The 24,701-nt window shown below is 48.4% G+C and overlaps 10 protein-coding genes across 10 annotated transcripts; 5 read left to right on the top strand and 5 right to left on the bottom strand.

Moving 5' to 3' along the window:
- Nucleotides 1–351: 351 nt before the first annotated feature.
- ARB_05030 (uncharacterized protein) lies at nt 352–1,122 on the top strand (the record flags this gene model as incomplete). The annotated part of the gene is made up of 1 exon (XM_003016692.1): nt 352–1,122. The coding sequence occupies one exon, from the start codon at nt 352–354 to the stop codon at nt 1,120–1,122; it is 771 nt and encodes a 256-aa protein (XP_003016738.1).
- Nucleotides 1,123–1,234: 112 nt separating this feature from the next.
- ARB_05029 (uncharacterized protein) lies at nt 1,235–3,689 on the bottom strand (the record flags this gene model as incomplete). The annotated part of the gene is made up of 2 exons (XM_003016691.1): nt 1,235–1,546; nt 1,638–3,689. 2 exons carry the CDS (start codon nt 3,687–3,689, stop codon nt 1,235–1,237), a joined length of 2,364 nt encoding a protein of 787 aa, XP_003016737.1.
- A 384-nt stretch (nt 3,690–4,073) lies between these two features.
- Nucleotides 4,074–5,608, bottom strand: ARB_05028 (uncharacterized protein; the record flags this gene model as incomplete). Its single annotated transcript, XM_003016690.1, has 4 exons — nt 4,074–4,736; nt 4,801–4,935; nt 5,006–5,479; nt 5,558–5,608. 4 exons carry the CDS (start codon nt 5,606–5,608, stop codon nt 4,074–4,076), a joined length of 1,323 nt encoding a protein of 440 aa, XP_003016736.1.
- A 960-nt stretch (nt 5,609–6,568) lies between these two features.
- Nucleotides 6,569–8,145, bottom strand: ARB_05027 (ankyrin repeat protein; the record flags this gene model as incomplete). Its single annotated transcript, XM_003016689.1, has 3 exons — nt 6,569–6,987; nt 7,069–7,279; nt 7,405–8,145. The coding sequence occupies 3 exons, from the start codon at nt 8,143–8,145 to the stop codon at nt 6,569–6,571; spliced, it is 1,371 nt and encodes a 456-aa protein (XP_003016735.1).
- A 678-nt stretch (nt 8,146–8,823) lies between these two features.
- Nucleotides 8,824–10,032, top strand: ARB_05026 (uncharacterized protein; the record flags this gene model as incomplete). The annotated part of the gene is made up of 1 exon (XM_003016688.1): nt 8,824–10,032. The coding sequence occupies one exon, from the start codon at nt 8,824–8,826 to the stop codon at nt 10,030–10,032; it is 1,209 nt and encodes a 402-aa protein (XP_003016734.1).
- Nucleotides 10,033–10,210: 178 nt separating this feature from the next.
- Nucleotides 10,211–11,668, bottom strand: ARB_05025 (uncharacterized protein; the record flags this gene model as incomplete). Its single annotated transcript, XM_003016687.1, has 3 exons — nt 10,211–10,814; nt 10,937–11,468; nt 11,509–11,668. 3 exons carry the CDS (start codon nt 11,666–11,668, stop codon nt 10,211–10,213), a joined length of 1,296 nt encoding a protein of 431 aa, XP_003016733.1.
- Nucleotides 11,669–12,042: 374 nt separating this feature from the next.
- Nucleotides 12,043–13,033, top strand: ARB_05024 (uncharacterized protein; the record flags this gene model as incomplete). The annotated part of the gene is made up of 3 exons (XM_003016686.1): nt 12,043–12,252; nt 12,326–12,701; nt 12,762–13,033. 3 exons carry the CDS (start codon nt 12,043–12,045, stop codon nt 13,031–13,033), a joined length of 858 nt encoding a protein of 285 aa, XP_003016732.1.
- Nucleotides 13,034–14,408: 1,375 nt separating this feature from the next.
- Nucleotides 14,409–15,272, top strand: ARB_05023 (RTA1 domain protein, putative; the record flags this gene model as incomplete). The annotated part of the gene is made up of 1 exon (XM_003016685.1): nt 14,409–15,272. One exon carries the CDS (start codon nt 14,409–14,411, stop codon nt 15,270–15,272), a length of 864 nt encoding a protein of 287 aa, XP_003016731.1.
- A 4,450-nt stretch (nt 15,273–19,722) lies between these two features.
- ARB_05022 (fucose-specific lectin FleA) lies at nt 19,723–21,109 on the top strand (the record flags this gene model as incomplete). Its single annotated transcript, XM_003016684.1, has 5 exons — nt 19,723–19,834; nt 19,949–20,127; nt 20,156–20,405; nt 20,445–20,595; nt 20,704–21,109. 5 exons carry the CDS (start codon nt 19,723–19,725, stop codon nt 21,107–21,109), a joined length of 1,098 nt encoding a protein of 365 aa, XP_003016730.1.
- A 655-nt stretch (nt 21,110–21,764) lies between these two features.
- Nucleotides 21,765–23,189, bottom strand: ARB_05021 (TfdA family oxidoreductase, putative; the record flags this gene model as incomplete). Its single annotated transcript, XM_003016683.1, has 4 exons — nt 21,765–22,128; nt 22,211–22,468; nt 22,538–22,803; nt 22,884–23,189. 4 exons carry the CDS (start codon nt 23,187–23,189, stop codon nt 21,765–21,767), a joined length of 1,194 nt encoding a protein of 397 aa, XP_003016729.1.
- Nucleotides 23,190–24,701: the final 1,512 nt, after the last annotated feature.

Genomic DNA, 24,701 nt, shown 5'->3' with positions numbered 1-24,701 from the left:
TGAATTATTAAACATATTCTCGCCCGAAATTTCATCTGAATCCCATCTTATCAATAATAGTAACATGCCTGTCAAACAAATGTTGTCTACCTCGGCGTCGTTGTCCATAATATAGCAACACGCCCTATTTTACACGCTCCCCACGGGACAGGGATTGTGCCGAGGTCCGGCACATGCAAACTAAAAATAAACTCAACGTTCGGCGTTTCAAACTTTTTATATCTAAAGAAGAACCCCAGGATGTTCGAGCAGACAAGTTCAAGTCGGGGTATTATCTTTCAATATAATATACTCTTTTTATCTTCTCCGTATAATAGCTGCCATCTCGATATTTGGCCGTTGATATCGATCATGGAGACGATTTATCCTAAGATTGAAGCCGGCTGGGCCTCTCTCGTCTCAAGCTACTCTCCCACAACGATAGAATTTGTCGGAACCTCTCTCGTCCAGCTGGTGGCCTTCTGGATACCGTCCGCAATCTATCTCAGTCTCGATAAATGGGCCCCGGAGTTCTCCCAAAGACACAAGATCCAACCAGCTCCAAAGCAGCCCACAGCCAAGGAGATATGGCACTGCTTCTTCTACGTACTGAAGAACCAGCTGCTTTCCACATCACTACACATACTCCTGCTCACCCTGGTCCATAAAAACATCATCCCACCTTCATATCAGGTGCTTCCGACTTTGCCACCATTCGCAATCGTGGCCCGAGACTTTGTGCTTAGCATATTAATGCGTGAAGCCCTCTTCTACTACGCTCATCGACTCCTCCATTACCCGTACTTTTATGTCAGGATTCACAAGCGGCACCACAAGTTCACTGCTCCTGTAGCCCTGGCGGCCCAATATGCCCACCCACTGGAGCAGATAGGAGCAAATGTGCTGCCGATTACTCTTCCTCCGCAAATACTCAACAGCCATATCATTACCTTTTGGTTATTTATGAGCTATGAGCTATTCAATACCGCAACTGTGCATAGCGGGTATGACTTCTTAAGTGGAAAGGCCAAGATGCATGATTTGCATCATGAGAAGTTCAATTTGAACTACGGATCTATTGGGTTTTTGGACTGGTTCCACGGGACAGATAGACTGAGAAGCAAGGAGAAAAAGAACAACTAAGCAAAATTGGCAGTGGTGCATTTGTGTATATACAGCATGTGAGGGTCGTTGGTGGCATCTGGTGGTATCCTTGCACTTGCAACATGTTTTCTATCTAGTTTATATTTATATCTTATGAAGGACCAGCCAGCACTTCTCCAATCCAGTTCATCTGCACGGCGCTAACACCCCTTGCATAGCTTCGAGTTGTAAAGACGAATTCATTGTATATGATTGCCTCAACTTTCCTGCCAAAGAGTACACTGGATGGATGTATGGCCACAGTCTGATTCCCTACCAGAGTACGATAGCTGCCATCAGGGAAAAGTCGTGCCGTGTTTGTGGCAAACCCAGTAAGAAAACTGGTCAGTATCGGGACTGGATCTTCATTTCCCAGGGGCGTAGAGTCGTCGTCTTTAAAGGACGTATCTCCAAATAACTTTGACTGTTTACACTGGGCCAACAGCTGTTTGCGTACATCCTAACGGTCTGTTAGCTGAGAAAACATGGAAAATTATCCCAAAGTATAGGCGTACCATAACTGCCTGCATTGCTCTATGAGAGACAAGGTGTCGTTCAGCCCATGCCCTTCGGTCCGCGTTTTCAGCCGCATACGCGCGGACAGTGGCAAGCATGGTCAAATGGTCCCCCTCCCTCCGGTATAAGTCGCGCCTTGCCAGATCTGCCTGTTCTTTCTTCTCCTCTGATGATGTGTTTAAGAAGATATTCTCTACACTCAGACATGAAATAATATCGATGACGTCCCTGAGACAACGAGGCCCCTTCTCTGCCCCAGCAAGGAGCACCCGGCCTAGCGGCGCAGTAAGGGGAAGTTTGGCTATCCGGCTACCGATAGGGCTAATCTTCCCCGTCTCATCCAGAGCGTTAATATTGAAAAGCTGTAATAACGCCTTTTCAATTGCATCTCGAGGAGGAGGTGTGAGAAAGGGGAACCCGACGATATCATCTACTCCCCTGGCTTTCATCGTTAATATAGCTTGGCTCACATCACATCGCAGGATCTCAGGAGTGTTGGTCTCCGGTAAGGCAAGGTATTCCTTCTCGGGGTATAAACGGTAGCATTGTCCTGGCGCTTCTCGACCAGCACGGCCTTTCCTTTGGATAGCAGCAGATTTTGATATCGGTTTAACAAGCAGCGAATCTAGGCCAAGGCGTGTCCTGAACTGTTTCGTCTTTGCCTTGCCGCAGTCAATAACATATCGCACTCCAGGAACAGTCACGGAAGTTTCAGCAATGTTCGTAGCTAAAATAACCTTCCTTGTCCTCGGAGGTGTGGACAGGAAGACTCGTTGTTGAGCAACCTGCGGAAGAGCTGCAAAGAGAGGTACAGCTAGCACTTTTGGCAGTTCCTTATCCATGGTACTAGCATAGTCATTGACCAGATACTCCAAGTTTTCCACCGTCTCTTGGCCAGTTAAGAAGACTAGAATATCACCAGGCAATGGTTCCTTGTAGTGAATCTGGAAAATTGTTTTGAGGGCTGCATCCACGAAGTCAGGGACCGGTACCGGAGAATATATAGTGGTGACAGGGAACTGGCGGCCCTTTATATGACAGACTGAAATCTGATCCGGTTTTCTTTGAATATCTTTCCCCTTTGCTGAGGGCGTTGAAGTATTTGGTTTCTGAGCATTAGAACCGGCATCATCTTCCTTCATAGGTTCCAGCGGAGCATTTGACGTTTGTGTGTATCCATCAGTAAAAAACGAGAGCAAACTCTCCATATCCGCTGTGGCACTCATGACCACAATCTTGAGCGGGACTCCTCCTCTCCCTTCCTTGCATCCTGTAGCAATGTTTCTCAGGAACCCAAGGAGCAAGTCAACATTGATACCCCTCTCATGAACCTCATCAACAACTATAGCGCTGTACTTTGTCAACCACGGGTCACTCAGCATTTCTTGCAACAGCATTCCATCTGTCATGAATTTGATACGAGTGCTCGGAGAAACAGAGGTATCAAAACGCACAGCATAGCCAACCTTGCTCGCAGGTGATGAAGAACCAAGCGGACAGCCAACTTCTTCTGCCACTCTTCGTGCCAGGGAGACGGCTGCCACACGCCTAGGCTGGGTAATGGCTATGCAGCCTCCGACGGTGGCTGTTTGCTTGTTGCCGGAAGATGGTATCTTGACTGATTTTGGGCGACACCAGTGCTCGTCGATAAGGAATTGAGGCACCTGGGTACTTTTACCACTTCCTGTCTCTCCGACAAGCAGCATGACATCTGTCCGTCGAAGATGAGCACGTATCTCATCTGCGTGCGCAAAGATAGGGAGTTTTTTTCTCGTTTCAAGAAGAACCCTGGCCTTTTCCTTGAGATTGGCTGTGCCATTTTTCGAGTGGCCTCTGGGGTTGGATATATTACTTTCATGGGTAACGGTGCCATTTTGAATCATCTTTCGAGATGTTTGCTCAGATTCAACGCCATTTGCTGACATTCGAGGCTTTTTGATTCCATTCTCATCGTCGTTGTTTCGGTTCCCACGCTTCCGCTTCCTAGCCCGTTTAGATGCTGATACCGCTTTATCTTCTCCATTTCCCGTATTGCTGTCGAGGGAATCCATATCTGCGTCTTGTTGTTGCTAGTTTTTGTCGATTCTTTCCGTGAAATTTGATGAAAGGATTTTGAAGTTTTATGCTTATGGTAACAGGCCCGTATCTTGAAATTTGTTGTCCAATGAAATTGAAGAACCTTAATAAAATACACATGTGCAGCGAAGACTACATACGAGATCTGTAATCATAAAATACATGGAGCAGTTCAGTTTGAATATCGATTCTGAAGAAATTAAAGGCATGTTGTAAGATAGGATATCTGTTATGTATAAGCAATGTATCTATGATATCTACAGAAGAGGCCTGCCTCTTGAGCTATGGGAAAGTGTCATAATTGATCATTCCTGCATGGGGGGTGAGAAGAGTAAACGAATCATCAACATGGCCACGGGTCAAACGTCCAAGTCGACTAATCGTAGCATGCGAGATATCTGTTCGACCTTCGGAGTCATTACTACAGCCTGTCCTTCTGCATAGTCATTCTCGTATGCCTTTAGAGCAGCTTCAATGGTTTTCCTTCTTGCCAGGTCCCCAGTAGATATCCACGCCATCATTAAACACATGGGCACGAAGCTTGCCGCCAGCGGCCTGTATATCATCGCAGAGCCCGCAATTTCAAGTATCTCGTCAATGTATATTGACGGGTCTACCACAACAGCGTTGCCCGGGTCGATTCCAGTAACCACACAACTGAGAATGATGACGACGGTAAGACTGAGGCCAAAGGAGCGCTGGTAGAACGAGTGGGCCATAACAATAGGGTCCTTGAACGAAAACTCGCCCTTTGGGGGAAGACCGGCCTTCTTGTACTTTTCTCGTAGCTCGTCTGCCGCCCCTTTTGCCATGTGGTATGCTGCCAATGCATCTATTAGCAGATGCTCGTCTGTCACTCCGTCTTTGCGGGCCTTTCTGGCTCGGTTCAGGAGGCCTGGCACTTTGGCAACACCACGCATCATCCTGCCTTCGGGAGTTACTCCGTCAAGATGGTTTTCCACAAGGGTTTTCCATTCTTCGGGAGTAAACTGGATCTTTTGGTTGAGAAGTCCCTCAAAGACCTGTCAAAGAGGAGTAAGCATAGCTGTACGTGCCAGGAAAAAAAGGCTACAAACGGGGTCATACCACCGGCCCTCGCAGTGAGAGGACTAGTTTGCTTTCGAACTCGTCGTTTGGATCATAGTATCTTCTAGCCCTTAACAACTGGGCGGCTCCTTCGCAGTGGCCCGTAAAGTCACCCTCAGTGATACCGATAAACCGCTGCATAGACAATGTCAGGAGATTGTAGAACAATAAATTTAGTACATAGATCAGTGATCCGGCGTCTCACCTGGCACATCAGCAAGACCATGACCGAGCAGAGAGTCTCAGACGTTCGCGCCTTGACTGGGTCGTTGAGGTACGATCTGAGCATCCTGAGAGCTCTGGAGTATCCTACCAGCACTCGCGAAGTAACTCCCAGCCCGGCGCAGAAGTCCTGATGCGAATCAACCAGCACCTGCACCGCCGAGTCCAGGGCTTCATTGACCCCCAGACGCCGTGGGATGTCCACCAGAAAGCCGCCAAAGGACCAGGCGAGGTTGTATCTCAAGTCGGTCGTCGGCTTCATCGTCTCGATAAAGCTGTTCCGCAGCGCTGTTATCCCGTTAACAGGCACCCGGGGGATCTCTTCGACAAAGACGAGGGTCTCGAAATTCGGTAACTGGCCGACGGCGGGCTTCTTCCTGGTCGTCAGGCTCTTCGACTGGCTCTGCTGGCTCTGCTGGCTGCTGCGAAAGACATTCTCCTGCTTGAACTTGTATCTCTGCAGGCCCGCGCCGATGCACGGGATATTCAGCCGAGTACATCGCGCACACGATGGCCGTCCTTGATCACACTATACAGTCCTCTCCGCATTAGCCAGTCTGTTGTTTGTTTGTTTGTTGCCGTTCATAGTTACTCAAGTGGCTGCAGCACCTTTTTCTTCTGCTTCCTGCAAGCATCGCAACCGCGGCCTGATGGAACTCCCGGCATGATTAACTATAGACACTCAACGCGCAAAACGGCCACACTCTTCCATGAAGCCTCGAACACATCTTTCGAAAGGAGAAAAAATCAGCGGCTCTGAAGCAACCTGATCGACCTCCGGCTGAGCAGCAACGGAGCTGAAGGAGCTGCCTTGGCGAGGCTGGTTAAGTTATCTTGGTTAACTAATTACGAGGCGAGCAGGCGGGCAGTGCTCCATCTATAGACCTTCGGAAGGCTGCTTAACTATCTTAACGCATTACGTGTAGAAAGATGGTAGGAGAGCTGAAGGAATATTTATAGGATCATCATGGAGACAGTGTGGAATATGCATAAAATCACGTTAAGTGGAGGAAAAATCAGGTCAGTGACCGGCGATGATAGCTAACCAGCATCTTCGGCGCCATAACCAGCCCCAGCCATAACTACGGAGTAACCAACAGTTAACTTGTCATGGCGAAGTAGTTGAGTGACTGGTGAGTCCCGTCTAAGACTGATGGGCATCCATGATTGGACTCATCAAGAGTTTGAGGAGCTGTATAAAAAAGACGGAGAAAAGTCTGGTCAGCGACAGGCAAGCTACTTCTCCTGCCATACGCAAGGACAGGCTTACCCATTGCTCGAGTCGAGTCTCATTATCACGGAATTCCGCAAACTTCTCGTCCAAGCTGCCTGCATGATAGTTAGTGTCATTAACTTCGTGACTCGAGGTTTCTGAGATCTCCTTGCTCACCAGTTGTGCAGTATAGAACATCCTGCAGTTGATCCTCACGCATTAGAGACTTTAGAAAGGCTTTTGCATCACGGTCAGGTCCGATTTGGCTGATCTGGAAGCGGACCACTGCGGGTAGTTAGTTAGCAGGGGATGAATAGTTAACCCTTTTATTAGTTATTTCTGCTTACCTCTTCGATCGTATCCAGCAGCCTTCAAGCGACTTCCGCATTCAAGAATCGCTTCCTTTAGCGTTCCAGTTTTTTCACCCTCTGGACAGCCGTCCGTGATGATAGAGACAAGAACTGGTCGTCGCAGGCTGTTTGTTCTTAGCGGCTGATATACCAGTGGTTCAAGAATCCTGCTTCTCAGATTCGTGCCGAGTTCTGTTGGCCCATAGGGAGCCTGCTGTCCCATGAGTTGTCTGAGCTCACCGAGGGTCCGCTGGTAGATCATGATTTCTGTGTTGCGGTTGATGAACCGCGCCTTGATGCCTTCATCGTCTGGGATGATGCGTGTGGCGATGCTTGCAATGCGCTCGACGATATCGATTTGGTGCTCAACTCGATTACCCTCGTTCATAGAGCCACTGTCATCTATGTATATCATCCATTAGTCAACCATCGATCAAACAGTTATCGGATAACTATCTGACTGAATTTGAGATTAATACCCACCGCAATACATGATAGGTTGGAAGAGGGCCAACCGGGTCAAGGCCTTTGTGTCGAGGGTATTGTCAGGGTTGGCCTCCAGCTTGGTGGCCTTATCAACCACCGTCTGCAGGAAAGGGTCATCGGACGGGAAGAACTTGTTCAAGTCGTTCCCCTCGATGAAATCCTTCGCATCTTTCTGGAACTCCTCCTTGGGCTCGGATTGTTTCAGCTTCTACACCAACGGATTAGTATATACCAAATAACTATAGCTTGACCCCCTCGACTGATCCCCCGTAGCCCCTTTTTATAAATCATCACGTATATCAGGTCCAGAAAAAAGGTTCTGGGCGTACTCACCTCTGGCCAGACCTTCTCGTCAAAAATCCCACTCATCTGGAACCTCCTTTTAATGACATGTGTTACATACGGGCTTGCTGCAGTCACAGCACCCGCAGCTCCAACCGCAGCGACCATAATGAAGGCATTCACCCACGCAACGACGCCCACTATGATGCTGACAATCACACCAATCCAGTGGAGCCATCCCAGCGAGCGTTCCTTTCGCTTCCGCAGCGCCTTTATCGTATCAGGATCACCGCGGGCCTCCGCAATTTCCCTGGGTGTCTCTTTATGCTTATTTTTCTGGTCCGGGTCTGCGCCCCTGTCTACCAATGCGTTGAGCAAGTAAGGGGGTTTGTACGTCTTCACAGCTGCGAGGAGAGGGCTCGAGTTGTCGTCCACGGTAGAGACGATGTTCGGATCCGCGCCCGCGTTAAGGAGGAGTTGCATCATGGCTCCCACTCTCTCCTTGGACCTTGCAGCTGCAACCCAGAGCGGCGGGCGTACTGGATCATAGTCTTTGCTAGGGTCTTTGCTAGGGTCTTTGTTCTGGACTTTGGTAGGGTCTTTGCCGTCGGGATTGGCGCCATTCTTGAGTAGCAGTTTGACTACTTTGACATGGCTGAACCAAACTGCAATGCCGAGGGGAGTGAGCTTCGTTCGGGGATGAATTGTATTCAGGTCACGAATCATTTCCCTGTTGGTCATGTGCTCCTTGGTGAGCTGGCCAGATTTTGCTAGATCGTAGATGGATGCCATCGTCGCTGGTAGTTGATAGTTGGTAGATATCAGGGAATGAAGTGAGTTTGGTATACGTTTGGATCAACGTAACAAAAGAAGACGAAGCAGAATGGGACAGTTATAGCCAACCGTGATGACTATGGTAGGAATCCGTGGGTATATAAGACTGATTGATGAAGGGCATTTGCTCAGACTGGGATCGTTCTCTCTCCTTTTAATGTTTCCCTTCAATAGAGACTGATGTATCAAAACACACACCATCCCCCTTTTTTTCTCAGCAGTCACTGTCAACTTGAATGCTGGCATCCCTTGCATCCGAAATCCCTACCTGCTGATCTTTGGGAGAATGCGCTGGCTCTCCTTGTTGATGGTGGTTAGATTGACTGCGGGTTGCGGCACGCCAAACTCATGGCTGCCCGCTTCGTAGGCGTCCTGCATTCGTTATTATGATATCACCCTGCATGGATAGGGGTAGAAGGGGATTGGGTCGTTGCAGAGAAGATCAAAGTCGCCTAAGGCCGACCCTGATGAAGTGCTGTCAGTGAACGAGGCTGATTACTTAACTATCCAGCTCTCATATCTAGGTAGTTATTGCATACCGGACTGCTGCTGCCCGCCTCGTCAGTTAGGCATCTGATGCCCTGGCAGGAAGCTCGCCCATCACTGGCGGACACGATCTGCTGGGATAAATCATAGATGTCACTCTTCTGTGAGCGGTTCAAAGTAATAAAACTCCCACTTCCCATAATCTTACTCCCCCCCTACATCATCCCGGATATCATTTCCTTTGTGAAGTATCCCACCCCTTTTCCTGCTCTCCAGAGCCTCACCCGACACCTACCCAGCCTCTACCCAGCCATGTCAGCCTTGTCAAACCGCGGTGAAATTACAATCGGTAACCCTGAGGCAGCCCAAGATCTTTATGGATTGGGCGTGCGTGTCGGGTTCTATCTACAAGGCCTGGGTATGATTCTCTACAACTATGGCCCTGACGAGGTTGATGATACCAATACACCCGCCACTGGAGATGGTGAAGAGCCCAAAAACGAATATGGCAAGGGTCTTACGATAGCTGCGACCTCAATCGCCCTCGCTATTCTTGCATCATGGTTCGTATTTGCAGCGCGTGCTAAATTCAGTGCCGCGGAAAGCGTCATCACATTGTTTATGGTGTTCAGCGTGTCACTGATGGCAAAATCGACGCTGGACAATGCTCGGGCGATTGTTGGGGAGCTGACAGGCGTGGTGGCTATCCTCCTGACAGAACTGGGGCTATGCGCGGCGCTATTGTGGACGTTCGCGGTGTTGGTGAAAAGGCTTCCACTGTTGGGCACGAAAAACCTGGTGTTCTTTTTTGCACCGGTAAGGCTTGATGGATGGTTTAGGTACCTCGCGCTGGTGTACTTTGTAATTGATGCAGCCACATCATTGAGCTTTGCGTGGAAGGTTTTGCGGATCATGGTCATCGTATGCGAGTGCTGGATTAATGGGAGGACGGAGGAAAGGACTAAGAGGGAAGTTTTGAAAATAGAGAATACCCTTGGGTGGAAAAAGAACGAGATGACCCCCTATATCCATGCCATGAGATGGATAACTTGGATCTTGATGGTATTGGCAGTGGAACTCACGCTGCACTGGAATCAGTTATCGCCTACAACAGACCTCCTGGTCCCCGGCCAGCTGATTCCGTTTGTCGCAGGAGTTGTTATCCTAATAGACAGTGGGATCATTGCTGGTCGTGCACTGGTTCCACGGTGCCACAAAGCAATAAGGTCGTGGAAAGCGTGGATACTGCGGACTTTGCAGAATTTGCGGGACCTGAGTTCTAGGGGAATACGCTCATTCAAGAGGCATATGGCGGACCTAGCCAATAAAATTAAGGGGGCCAGTCAGACACAAGTCTAAGTGATGGACAAAAATATAAGCGTAAACCTGTGTCTACCTAAGGTTTAGTATTGGGCAATATCATAGTATAGATACCTCGAAGGAACTAAGGTTCAAGCGCGGTTCCTTATCCAAACCCCATTCACTCGAAACACATATTATTGAACTAACAGCCCTCATTAGTCGAAATCCAAAGGGACTAAACAGCTGCCTTAAAACATACCTTAGCAGGTTTATTGATGTAATGCTTCATAAACCCCACCTCCGGTGTATCCATCTCTTCCATCTCGATATCTTCCTCTTTAAGTAAAAAATTCGCCATGCGAAACTCAACAAGTTGACCTATATCAGCAGGGTTCCCTGGATCCTTGCGCTCTAGCACAATACGAAACATCTCGGAACTGTTTGTTGGTTTCTTCTTTGAATTCTTCTTTGGCTCGATCCGGACAAGATAGGGGAAACAGCAGTCTTCTAACTTATCAGTCAGCGTCACGACTTGCCTCACGTAATCCCAGAGAACCCATCGCTGCTTCTCTCTGGATTGAGGCCATCCGCGCGGATGTCGGAACCGAAATACATAAGTGGGTTTGCCGGTCAGGTTTGATGTGGGTGCGTAGGCTGGGAAGATATCAAAAGTGGTTTCAAGGCCCTTCTCTCCCAGGCGTACCCAGCCATGTTGCTCGAATGGAGGAAAGCGAAGATATAGACCCTCAAGAGGTGCATCTTTGGAAGGAAAGACTCTGAGAGCCTTCTCTTCGTGGCTTACCCCCAGCCATCGGAAGATTTGCTCCAGGACCGTCTCGCTAAGCCGGCACCCTTTGCTATTTCCACGATGAAGATCACTCCCGTTTGTGCTAAGATATTTTTATCAGCTTGACACCGTGTGGTATGTATTTATAATGCATATAAATAAAGGAAGACGCACTGAATACCAACAACCGTGTCATGACCCTTGAATGGCATAAATACCGGTGCCCCGCTCAACCCCTTTGCCGTGGCTATCTGGTATTCTATGCGACTCCGATTCCAGCGCTTGCAGTCCCCAGAGCTGGTAGATGGTTCGGGTCGAGTGCAGTCCGAGGGAAATCCGCAAATCTGTAGACTTTTATCACGCAGGCTTTCTTCGGCAAGTTTCAAAGCAAACCCAAACCCACGGGATACAGACGTGCTGGTCGGTACACGGATTGCTCCAAAGTCAGTTTCGGTCCGTGGCCTTGACGAGTATGAAGGGGATACGAAGATGTCCGGATCTCCGGGTTTGATAATGGCGCCTTGTAAGGGGTCGTAAAACTGCAAATCCTGAGACGGCTTATTTTGCTTATCAACGAGATTATGCGCGGCAGTGAGGATAACGTGGGCTTTGGTACCCGGGATATTGACATAAAATCCAGTTCCGTGGCTCTTCTCCCCCTTCGGTGCTGTATGGGCCAATGTAAGAACATGAGTCAATCCAGATTCTGTTGTCTTCTGCCATGAGAAAATGAATACTAGACGAACCCGAATTTTGCCTGAAATCAAGTCTGACGATCCAGCTATTGCGTATCTGGGTTGAAGCGAACGACAGTCCGCCAGTGGCACCCTTGTCGTTAGGCAAAGCAACCCAGCTAGGATCAAAGAGATCCGGATCCAAGTGTAGAGAAGAGGGAGTAGTAGACATAACTAGCATAGGCGGGAAACTGATAGTATCCTCCTCATCATTTCGTAGAAAAGAACAATTTCGACATTCGTGCTCGACTTAGCAATTGTATGCTACGTGCGCAATTTTGTATTCGGAGAGACAGGGAATAATCGTGAAGTTGCGATTGGTAGCCCCATTTCATGCCCAACTGGATGCCTTGGAGCTTTTCATCGGCGGCTCCTGAGAAAGATAGACCCCGCTCCCCTTGACAAAGTACATATATATACATATGCGGTGGGGGAAGATTGAGCAGACCGAAAAACATTGAAAACGTAGTGGGACAGTATCAAGGAAAGAGACAAATTTTCAACCTATTTTCCCGCTTTTCACTCTAAGACAAAGATCCAAGAAGTATGGACTTTAAACCCCAAGACTTCGTTCACTATCTCCTTGCCGCCGCTGGGGCATTCCCACATGATCAACCTGGGATTTCCCTGATATCGGAGGAAGACGGCGATTTGATCGAAAAGCTCTGGACGGGAACCGAAATCGCAAATCAAGTGTTTGTTGCGAGTGATGTACGGAAAAATACACCAGGTCTATATCTTTTGGGTGAAGAAGAGGTGAGCATATAGACTCCACCCTGCGTAGCTAGCCAGAGAGGCATAATGTCCTAACAATCAACATCAATCTTAGCGAAGCATTTTCTTCGTTGACAAGTCGGACGTTCTTCAGTGGTATCGATACGACCCAGACGAAGAGGAATGGAGTGAAGTTGAGTATGATAATAAAGGAAAGTTGACCGTTCACCAATCGAGCCGATTAAGTGGTTGCCTCAGCCCGGGGGGTGAAATCGTGATATTCGAAGGTCCGGAAAATGGACTTCAAGCGTACAGAGTCACGGACGGAGAGAAGTTTGAAACCCTACCCCCATTACCCGCAGATTTGGAGCCGGGGACGCCACATCAGGCCGTCCTGCTAGGAGATGACACCCTGCACCTGCTGTATGTCCACCGTGACAGGCGAATTCATCATCTCGTTACAGAGAGTCCTGGACTCAGGGAATGGAAAGGTATAAAATCTAACCCCTTCTTCCGCTTGAATGCAGAAAGCTAACAGGTGGCCTTTATAGACACGGGCAGTAGCTTCCCTTACCCAAGCTCCAATCATGATGAAAAGATTGTCAGCTTCATCGTTATCCCACAAGGGGATGGATCTCTGGAAATATGTGCCCTGATGTCGGGAGGCGCGCTGGTGCAAGTGAAGGCCAACGGGCAGATTACCCAACTGGGAACTGTCAAGCAGGGCCGGTTCACGGCTCACACGAGCGAAGAGTGCGGTATTGAGCTTATGCTAGGCATCAAGAAGGGTATTAAAGCAGTTGCGCATAAGATGAAAAAATAGTTAATGTAACTAGCGTCCCATTACCAATTAAAATTCCAGCGACTGAATCCCTGCAATGCATAGCTGCATATATCAGAGCTCTGTATTTATCCAGCAAGTTGGCGCCTTGATGGGTCAGTTAACGTGCATCACATCTTGTTGTCCACACGCATCTGCAGCCTGGAGTGTGTGGTATCCCCATGACAAGTCGCCTTCATGTTCACACCCAGACCCAGCAGCATTTCACCATTGCTTCCTGTCCAGTAGACACATCTCGATGTAAAACTTGGCTCCTTCTTCGGTTTTAGAGGGAGCAACAAAAACCTGCTGTCAAAAAGGATGATGATGACGATGTTGTTGATGTTGTTGCTGTTGAAGCTAACTATCGAATGTGATGTGCGAGACCACTGGGCAAGCGAGAGGTAACGTGATGAGATGACTAATACACTTCTTCGAGGTCTATCGTCGACGGGAAGTCTAGGAGGAAGACAGACGTCGATATTATTACACTGCCACGGACGGCGATGGCGACTGTGTACCATCTCCCAAGGCTTTCACAGTCAGTGCTGCTGCTGGTGGAGGAGGGCTACGGAGGGAAAACGAATTATCAGCGTAACTACGGACAACTTCACGGGAGGGCCCACGGTTTAATGAACACAGCCTAGTACGACCGATTAGTTATTGATGGCCTGTTGACAGCAGCATTGCTCTACAGCGCTCGCTCAAGCGGTGATATCAGCCCTATCCGTCGTTCTTCGACGCAATGGAGCCTCGATGATTGGCATGAAACTAGCCGTATTTGGTGCTATCCAGCGCTGCTCCACCTCGGATCCTTCGGCGGAAGAAAAAACTTTGCGACCTGGAAGCTGATGGGAGACGGGAATATCCTTGATCTGGGGAATATGCAGCGCTTGCTGGCGCCTGGCCGGTGGGTTCGAGCCTGGCTTGGTTGAGCGTGGGCAGATCTTTAACCGCTCTTGGTCTCATGTAGCGCTACTCATTATCTGTGCAGGCCATGGGCCGCAAAGGCAGTGCTCTTCAGCCTCGATTACGTCCCAGTACGGAGTAACGAGTTCAGGCTTGAAGTTATGGAAGAAATGATGATATATAACCAGCCGCGATGCTGCAGCTGTCATGGGAATTCAGCAACTTACACAATCATTGAATACCTAGACAACAATAAATCGCCATGGCTTCATCATCCAACATGGAATCGACAACTTCAACGTACTATCCATACACACCCAGCAAACCCCTTGCGGCCGTCTTTGCAGTCCTAGTTGGAGTCTCACTTAGTATACACATATGGCAGAACTTGTATGTCTCCAGCCTTTACCCATTAGTTACTGGATATCGCTGCTAACATCTCACTAGCCGATACAAATACTGGCGGGTCATGTTCTTCATGTGTTGGGGAGGGCTTGTCTTTACATCCGGTTGGGTCATGAGAACTGTCTCCAGCTTCTACCCCGAGAACAGAAACTTCTACATCTCAGAAAGCATTCTCATCCTCTGCGGACCGCCAATCTACTCGGCAGCTGAATACAATATCCTCGGACGGCTCATGCACTATCTCCCCATGCACGCACCCCTCAACCCAGGTAGACTCATTTACTTCTTCATCTACCTGGGTGCTCTGGTTGAAGGTCTAACAGCCGCTGGAGCCGCCCGTGTATCCACTGCCGGAGATGACCAGCGCCTCCAGCGCAGCGGTGGCATACTCGTTGCCGTTGGCTCTGTCCTCCAGGCAGCTGTGGAATGTATCTTTATCGGGATGATTGCCCATCTCCATAACCGTTGTGTTCGAGCCAACATGCTCACCAGCAAAGTCCGCACCGTCTTCATCATGCTTTACGGTACATCAGGTCTTGTCTTATTCCGATCTATCTTCCGTGCCATCGAGAAGTTCAGCACCCTCAACGTCATTTCTACCGGCCAATGCGATGGAGTCTGTGATGCTGTTCTAAGACACGAGTGGTACCTATATGCCTTTGAAGCAGCTCCCATGGTTCTATACACCTATTGGCTTAACATAGTTCACCCTGGGAAATATCTACCCAACAAGACTACCGTCTACCTTGGATTCGACAAGGAAGAATACGAAGGGCCCGGCTGGACCGACAAACGTTCGAAGTGGGAGACCTTCGCTGACCCATTCGACCTCAAGGGGGCCATTAATGGACAAAAAGAGCATGAGAAGTTCTGGCTCCTGTCTCAAGATGGCACTCATCCCAAGTATCACAATGAGCTACAGGCGTAATTTATCATTTGCTATCAGTGCGTTTCTTTTATCATAGATTTGGTGCTTTGGTGGCGAACTTAGTACGTGTATATATACCTTTTCTAGAATTTTTAGATTTTTCTAGCAATGACAACGCTAATATAGTTATTTCTCCTTTTCAAGTGCTTTACAACTGCGATTAATAAAATATGAAACACCTTTTTCCCCTTTCCCACTCCAGACTATTGCCGAACCACCCCTAAACATTTCCTTTCAACAATGGATCTCCTACTTCATCACTCTCCCAGATCCTCAAATAAACTTATAATACCCCATAGATCTTCAACTGACAACAGCTAGAGCACTAGTCCATTGGCCCATAACCAGGGGATGAAGGATAATCCCGTCCTCCAATATCTTGCCCATACATCCCAGGCGTTGAGTCCCCAATTATATCACTCCTCGTACGACGAAGCATTGTCAACCCAACGCACACCAAGAGGCAAAGTATAGTCACCGTCCAGTGTAAAGCTAGAGAGACAGGTCCAGCTTTAACCGTATGTGCGCATCCGAAACCAACAGCGAATACGCCACTCACTTCTGTGATTGCAAGTGCAGCTGCTAGAGTAAAAGCGCAAGCACTGTATGCACACCCAAGTGAGGCCTGACGGAAGAAGTTCTGGCGGCGTCTAGAATCTCTCTTCATGGGCTGTTTGCGTGTTCGTTTGGAGCTGTGGGACCGGAGTAAGTCGAACATGAGGCCGGAGCAGAATAATGCCACTGCCACCAAGAGTACGTTGGTAAATACCACAGCTTGAAGTTTGATGGCTTCATTGACGGCTGATTCGGGGAGAATTCCCTGGACTTCTCTGGCCAGACGTTTCCTGATGGTGTCGGGAGACGAGAATGCAATTGATGTGCATCTAATCTCAGAATATGTTTTCACGCAGATGCCTGATATTCATTGTATATTATTAGCATACAACCCTTAATAATATACAATGAGAGAAATAGATACCAAAATATCCCACACGAACAGCGTCGCCATTATTAGTCTGCACTTCGGCGAGGTATATACCAGGAAGCCCGACTGTACTTCCAGCAAGGAGCAGAGCTAAATGCCGAGTCAGTATGAAATTAGAGAAACAATCAGGGGGACGAGCTGACAATATAGAACCAAAGGAGGAATAGCTAGAAAGAAGATTCCAATTTTCGTGGTGATTCCTGGAAGTGAGGGTGCCATTGGAAACAAGGTTGATAGTGTATAGATATAACAAACTGACGAGGTTCTCAAGGAGGAAATTGGTCAATCAGTATCAAAACTAATAGGGGGATATTCTTTGATGTGATATATCTTCTCTATCCAAAAGAGTGTCCATGACGGACAATTATATACTCTCAATTCTTTGATACCCTTCGGCAGCATCTAGATCTGCCAGTTACAGCTAGATCACGTAAATTGGATTATATTTAGAAGTCTGAGCAGTTTCAGTTGACGCCAGATTTAACTGACAACAGCATATCCTGGCCCCTCGGAGGATAATGGTCTTCTCGAAAATCCCTAGAGAAGAATACCCTGCGTATGCATGAGCACATCCTCTCGATATCTTGCCGTGTCCACTGGGCGCTTATTTAGTTTTGCGGCTCCGCATTACTTTTGGGCCAACAACATCCAAACATCAACCTTAACTTTGTGTTGGAAATGGCGAAATATAACATATTCTATAAAAATAGGTGGCTATGCTGGATTCACTCCCGTTTGGCATATCAATGGGGCGAAACAACCCTGTCATATTACACTTAGTGGTCGCTGATGGGCTTAATTCTGTAGTATGTATCTTGCTCATACAGAGTCAGCCTTTCAAGAGACTAACTCTCTGGCAGGCTGTCTACCACCTATCTTTGCTTAACACTAAATTATCCTTGTGAATAGCCAAATTCCAGAGTCATTCGGTATCCGATCGCCTTGATGCTTATCCTACCGGCTCAGTAAATGCGTGTGTACAGGTGCTAGAGGTAAATGATCTGTACCCTGCATACCTACATCCAGGATAGTGACAACTGACACCAACTCTCGCTAAGTTATGCCAGCGAGCATCTCTCTTCCAATGGTTTGGGCAGGTGGCGCTAAATTAGGAGAAGTATGCAGTTCTGGCATGCATTACCACGCCCCCATGTCTGAACAACCTTGCACTCCCATCTCAAGGCATATATAGATCTGGCGCTTAGCTATGCACGGCTGCAATGACCTTCTAAATCTATCACTGTCGTCAATGCCTGCATCGTATACGGAGTAACGATCCATGACAGCCACTCATTCTCCCCACATCGGACTGGTACGGAGTCGGTGTAAGACACCTTTCGCCAGTATGTTAGATGTTGGACTCTCTTTGCGATCGTTGCATAAAAATATCACTGAGCCGTCACTTACTTAGTGTCATGGAGCATGGGAAAAGACCTGGTTATTTCTCTCGCATTTTTACTTGCTAATTATTCTTCCAAGTTACCTTGCGTGCAATCCCTTTTGATATTGGGCCTCTGCCACTGGGCATAGAAGGCATCAGCCTTCCTCCCTCGTTTGCAGTAAAGTCTACAAGAACGAGGCTCTCTGGCTCCGAATGTCGTTCAAGAAAACTTTCACTTTCCGCCGCGATTCCCCACGTCAACGGCGCTAAACGAATTCTCCGGCCAATCGGAGTCTAGCTTGGCTGAGACGCGGAATCGCTAGTTAGTTAACTGGTTTGCTGCCTTGTTAAATTTTGCGGCCACGGAGCGACGTCAACTCTCGACTCGCTGCATGAACAAATAAAAATGAGCGTTAGGACCACTTACTCTACGTTTGGGATGAGCATACCCATATTTCTATACCGCCTACTCCATCCCCTAGTTTCCGAAAAAAGCAGGACGTGATTCTGACAAAAAAGAATTTCCAATAACCCTTGTGGCATTTCGAGCCTTCCGGAATCCAATGAGGGACTATTGTCTGAAATGCATTGCTGAAAACCGGGACATATTTACCATTAAAGACAAGTTCTCTGGAATCCAGCTATGTCAAGCCGTGGTCTCACAGATTTACTTTCTCCAGTTTCATAACTTGGATACTGGCTTTCCTCCAGTTGATCTAGATATAGATCACGAGGAAGAACGAACATGTCCCGATGGTATATCATTTAGCCGCCCACGTCCCACCTTGAAAGCTGAGGGTTGGGTCCTGTCTACCGACTCGGAAACAGCAGGCTAGGAAGATGATGAATGTAACCAAGTACCTTTGTCTACACTAGGAACCACCATTTTTCCGGCCACTTTCGTTTACAGGGGTGCTGGTCAACTTGGCAACTTACAATGTCACTATTCGAAGCAGTTTTCATCCTTGAACAGTTATTTAGCTACATGCCAGCTCTATTATTGGTTTCGATTAGGTCGAAGAGACTTCATCAGAGCGTCTCCCAGGTAAGAACATCAGCGAAGCGGCCTCGGTGAAAAAGAACCCCATGATGATCGATAGTACAGCTACGCAGTTTATGAAATGGAGCGTTGAGTTCATTGAATTTGAGATGGCTGATATCCTCAGGCTATTGGTGCATTAGGCCGATCCCGTCAAAGAGCTGTTACTGCATATTGAGATAAAAAAAGCCAGTGGGCATATCATGGTCACTGACGATCAAGCGGCTGGCGAACGAACGGTGGGGACGAAGATCGCCAACTTGACTAGGTCTCGAAGGAATGTTGCAAACCCCAAAAGCCCTGTAACTAAGACCAGTCGAGACTGGAACGACTCCCAGCTTAGGCTCTGCTATGCTGATCACCGGCTTGGGGATTCTCAAAAAGTCAGAAGCCTAAGCCAAGGGATCACCCGTCACCATTTCGGCGATATTGTCATGGTTTTTTTTTCCTGTTAATATTCGAGCCCGCAAGCACTTCGGGACTCCGTGCGAATTCCCGCCGTCATTCAAGTATACAAACCGCGCCCCAGAACTTATGCCGTGTGACACCCACCGGGACCATGTTTAGCTACCTGTCACGAGCTTGGCCGTGGAAGCATAGGACCAAATCATCTTCAAGCCTCTTGTTACTTTGTCCAACGCCTTTTTCTTGTCACTGGCGGGGTTGGTCACTAGTTACACCCTGTCATCTTGTGATGCTGTCTATACAGATAGTGCAGAGCTATACCCCCGCCGCCTTATATAGCATTGCAGCACCAGATGAACGATTATTCTCTAACAACAATGTGATTTTGTACATTCATGCTTCATGCGCTTATGACAAGTAGGACAAGCCAGTTTGTGATGAAGCCCGGCGATACATACCTCTCCTCCTCCACTGAATTATCGCAGGCAATGAACAACATAAAACGGGGCCATGAACCCCCCGGGTTTCCGCTACACTTAGATGTGAGCGCAGGATACGTGCCAAGCTCTGAGGATTCGGATATAGCTGGGCATTCGGCATATGGTGGCCTACTGAGAACTGTGGCTAAGAAGAGATCACCATGAAGTTGCTTCACTTTACCATCCTCCTCCAGGTGTCCCTGTTCCCGGCAAGCTCCCTTGCGCAGGCAGGTGGAAACAATACTGAAGTTCAAGTCCAACAAACGCTTCCTGGTTGGTTGCTATCTCCTTGTCCTTCCCACCGCTACTCACATCCTCTTGGCAGGATGAAGATCGTGGAATGATGCAATAACTATAGAGGAAGACTGTCTGACTCCTCTCTGCTAGGTACCGGAATCGCTGCCGTCAACTCTGTTAATTTACTACGGATCTATAGCCAAGATACTTCGGGTGGCATCCGGGAGGCCAGATTTGAAGGCTATTGGAGCGGAGGCCTCGCAAATGACACAATCGCAAAGGCCAGGGCTAATTCGTCAATTGCTGCCGCCTCCGATGATCTCGAGCTGGTAGGTGACATGTTCTTTGGATATGAAGTACAAGAGTTCTTCTAGCACTAACTTCCTGCTTAAGATCCGCGTTTACTATCTCTTGCCAAACAACACGCTGGGCGAAGCTGCATCTGATTCCCAAAGCCGGTGGTATACCGGTTCGCTTAACCAGTATAATTTTCAAGTTGCATCTCATTCAAGGCTCGCTGCAGTATTTGTTCCCAGCACCCAACGTCCTCGATTGCGCATATATGCCCAGCTAGGAGACAATACTATCCAGGAATTTGGATATGACGGTAAGCAGTCATGATATTTGGCCCCATCTCGCTCCCCAGTATCCCCGTTATCTCAGCTAGAGCCGATGTTTGCTAATTATTTGAAAGTTGGTCGTGGATGGCAACGTCTGGCCAACTTTGGTCCTGCCTTACCAGGCACAGGTATAGCCGCTCTGACGTATACTACAGGTCTACGAAGATCAACCACTCGGTACGCCCCGTGTTTTTATTCATTATCGTCATCTTACGAATCAGTTTACCAGTCCTTCCCTAAATTGGCCGAGACTAATGGTATATTTAAATTTCTCTTCCTTTATAGAGTTTATTTCCAAACCACAGACCGCCGTGTTGTGGAAAGGGTCTATGATAACCGGTCGTGGAGTGATGGGGGTACCGTAGTACGAACGGCCAAGCCACGCACCCCCTTAGCTGCCACCAGCTTCCTACTTACTCCGGGAAACCCGCAAAGCGTCCGAGTGTACTATGGCACTGAGGACAATCGCATCCTTGAAAAAGGGACTGAAGGCGGTACTTACTGGTATGATGGCGCATTTGAGCATTCAGCCATTCCTGATTCCCAAGTGGCTGCCGTGGACTGGGGAAATGGCGGCGTGTTCAACATCAGGCTTTATATCCAAGATGGGGCCTTTAAGAACGGGATAAGTGAATGGGCTTGGTTCCGCCGTTCATGGCGCCGAGGGATCCTTGCAATCCCACCCGCATAATTTTGTGCCAGAATACCTAATTACTCTAATGATAAGAAAGGATTTGATGAATGACGTGGTAACTAGTCAACAAGTATAAGCCAAGTTGGTGAGATTAAAGGAGGATAGTTATACCTATAATATCGCAGATAAATCATAAGTTACCATATTAATCCGGTGCAGTGACGAAGTTAGCTCCCCCCAACGGATATATATCTGAGACCCTACGGAGTACGTCTATCCCAATAATTCTAAGGGATGCGAACGTTGAGTTATATAAGCTAAACTATTGATTGAACAAGGAATTGATAGGCATGCCAAGTTATGCGGAGTAATCTGTTACTCCTGGTGAGATTGATAACTCCTTGGCATATTCTGTGACAATCTATGCAGATCTACGGGTAGACTAGAGAATAGTGTGGGGGGATGTTTTACTAAGAGCATTGTGGAAAAATTGCTATAAGGACTTCATTGATTTCGTTAAACGCCCTGATTTTGCAGTTGCAGATAGGAATAAGAGATATAGGCAATAAAAGAGTACAGGAAAAAAAAATAACATAGGAAAGAAGAGGAAGCTATATGGTAACAAGTGACCGAGTGTTTTAACAGTCAAGTCGGGGTATCTATCAGTTTTGGCTTTGATTGCTGAAGGGTTGTCAAGTGGAATAGGAGTGATTTAGTCGGCGTCCAAGTTAGCGACTGGAGCGTTGTCATTGACTTGGATACCACCACGCTTCTTCTCGTTGGTGTCCCAGAATGGGAGGTTCCAGCCACCCTCGTCCTCAGGGGTAGAGAGCCAGAGTCTCATGAGGTGGCGGCGAGGAGCTGGTGGTGGGAAGTCCTTGTAGGCAGTACGGGCGTGGAGGACCTGGGAGTTGGAGAGGAACTGGATGTCACCAACATCGAGAACCATGTGGAGGGAGAGGCGGAGGCAGGTGGCCTCAAGGACTTCCATAGCCTCGATCTGCTCTGGGGAGAGCGGTGGGATGATGCCTGCATCGGAGAAACGGCTAAGGGACTGAACGTAGTAAGGGTCCCATCTAAAGAAGCATTGTTAGTTATCTAGACTTCGTAACAATATCTATAACGTTTGAATATGTATCACGAATGACGTAGACTTACTTGGTATAGACGCGGCCTCCCTTGGGCTCAAGGTACATAATGGCAGCTCTGATGTACTCCTCTTCGCCAACGCTAACCTCACCCTTACGATCAACGTACCAGTTGGGCTTGGTCAAGGTCTCCAGGACATCAGGGCGCTCCTCAGCGAGGACATTGTAGACGTGGTGAGAGGAGATGATATCTGACTCGCCACCCTCGAATGCCTTGGCCACGCAGAGCAGGCCAACGATGTCACAGTCATCGGTGTGGAAGAATTGTCTGTTTAGGCCATGTTAGTTTCCGACCCCTGATCACCCGTAAATTTAAATCGGAACTGGGCAAACTTACCTAGCGTTGGTTCTGTAGATACGGACTTTGTCGATCTTTCCAGAGTCTTCGCCAAGATCCTTAACGTGTCCCAGAGCATGGCCACGGCTGTTCTGGCTGACGAAGTATCCAAGATAGGTTCCGAGACCCATGTAGGCAATGGCAGCCTTGCGGGTTCCCCATTCCTGGACTGGGAATCCCTTGAAGAGGATGAATCCCTTGCCATCAATGATATCCTTTCTCAAGACTTCGAGGAAGCTGGCGAACTTGGGAAGTCTGAAGTTGTCCTATAATTCAATATATCAGAAAACCCGTCCTTTCTAGAATATACAAAAACCAAACAAAAAGGTAGGTGGAAATATCTTACCTTGGATATGGCAGTCAGGGGGATGCCAGAAGCAACAAAGGCATCGGCAGCAGCGCTCATCTCGGCGCATTCCTCCTCAGTGAAACGATGGGTCCATTTTTCGGGATTGTTCTTGTAGTCCTCAGCCTTCCAGACTGTTGGGCCGGTGATTTTCTTGGGGAAGTCAGAGAATGGTCTGATCTGGTCGTAGAGAGGGGGCTGCTGGCCGGTGGTCTTCAAGCCATCGGGGAAGATATCGAGAGAGACTGCAGGCTTCTGGGGAGTGGTGGTCTGCGTAGCAGGAATGTCGTAGGTAACGGGGGCCATTGTGACGGATGGTTGATGGAGGAGAAGAGGGTGAAGTATAGAAGGGAAGGGTTGAGATCTGGGGTATAGAGAGCCGATCAAGAGTCAAAGTTATAGACTAAAGGCGGGAGAGTCTGATCACTAGCTTTTTGCTTGTGTGCTTGCGTGCTTATGAGGGAAAGTGATGAGCTGTTGAGTTTGGTTTGAGAGGAATAGTTCTAGACGAAATGGAATCTTCCATCTCCCTTATATAGCTTTCTCTTCGGCGTCATCCTCAACGGAAGAAGATGAACGATCGGCTTTGCCCAGCTTGCCGAGCCCGTTGTGTCTGTTTCGAAGAGCTGGACACCCCGTTTCCAAGGGGTTGAGACCGACTGCAACACTCTAGGCAAAAGATTACACCACAACGGGCCGCAGGTAGGAGTGTTGGCGCAAGGATGATGCACACAAAGGCCTTGCTAATTGCGAGATCGCCTATCAGATCATGACATCTCGGCGATAGAGGACAAATGAGGTCGGAGCCAATCCGCATCCTCAGAACCGCCGCTGAGTGGGTATGGATTCCCGCCGTGTCGGCGATTGGCAAGTAGCAACTTCAAGGTACGTCGGGTCCTGAAGTCTATGATCAGACAGTGGACATGGGGGGTTACACCCTGCGACACCCAAGTCGGACTAGCAAACGATCCCCAGCTGGTTGTCATCGAAGTTAATTCCCAGCTTGCACTGCCTGTTCTGCTTTTTTGTCTGCCTTTTTTTTGCGGCTAGTATGGTAAAGTAGAGTTGTGTATATGGTTCGGCCATACAGGCGTCGCTGCACACTGGCCAAAGTCTCACGGCGGATGGAAGGCTAATGTCGCAATTCGGCAGGCAAGCTGCGCCATGGCATAAAACCTCCCCCTAAAATACCCTCCCTCCGTCAGCAGGATCCGGAGAATGGGAAACCAAACCACACTTAATCTTATCGATCTCGGAACCCCTTCTCCACGCCTCACGCGATGGAGATTTGACTCGAGGCGTTTTCCCCTACACTTGGCAGTAGTGAGATTCGTCAAAACAGCTTCGGGTTGAAGGAGTTTTAACCAAGGCGGCGAAAAGAAAAATCTCCCACCACCGAACGGGGGCCCGTCGAGCCGACAATGCTTCGTATACTCGGGACGAGAGACTGAGACCACGCTACTGCGTGATGCGCGGCTTCTTGAAACAAGCTTCTTCTCGGTGAATCGCAGCGGCAAAGAGTCGCGCCGAGTGCCCAGAACCCTTCCGCCGTTGTTGCAGCTGTTACAGCTGGTTCGTAAACATAGAATGCGATAGAATAATACTGGAGATTCCCCGTTCTCCTCTCCTTTCTTTTTCCCTCTCTCCTCCTTTTGACCATGCTCTGCAGGGAAGGCCGGCATTGGGAGGGAAGTAAGCTGCTTGCTGGGCAAGCTTAGCCGCTGGTAGCCTCTGGACACGATATAAAATACTTAATGAAACCAGGGATCCAGCCCTGTCGAGTTTTGACACATTTTGCCGTCAACCGGCGCAGGGATC

Source organism: Trichophyton benhamiae (genome assembly GCF_000151125.1).
Source record: "Trichophyton benhamiae CBS 112371 chromosome Unknown contig01989.5, whole genome shotgun sequence".
Taxonomy (NCBI): domain Eukaryota; kingdom Fungi; phylum Ascomycota; class Eurotiomycetes; order Onygenales; family Arthrodermataceae; genus Trichophyton; species Trichophyton benhamiae.
The sequence above is the reverse complement of the archived record's forward strand: the minus strand, read 5'-3'. Positions and strand labels throughout refer to the sequence as shown.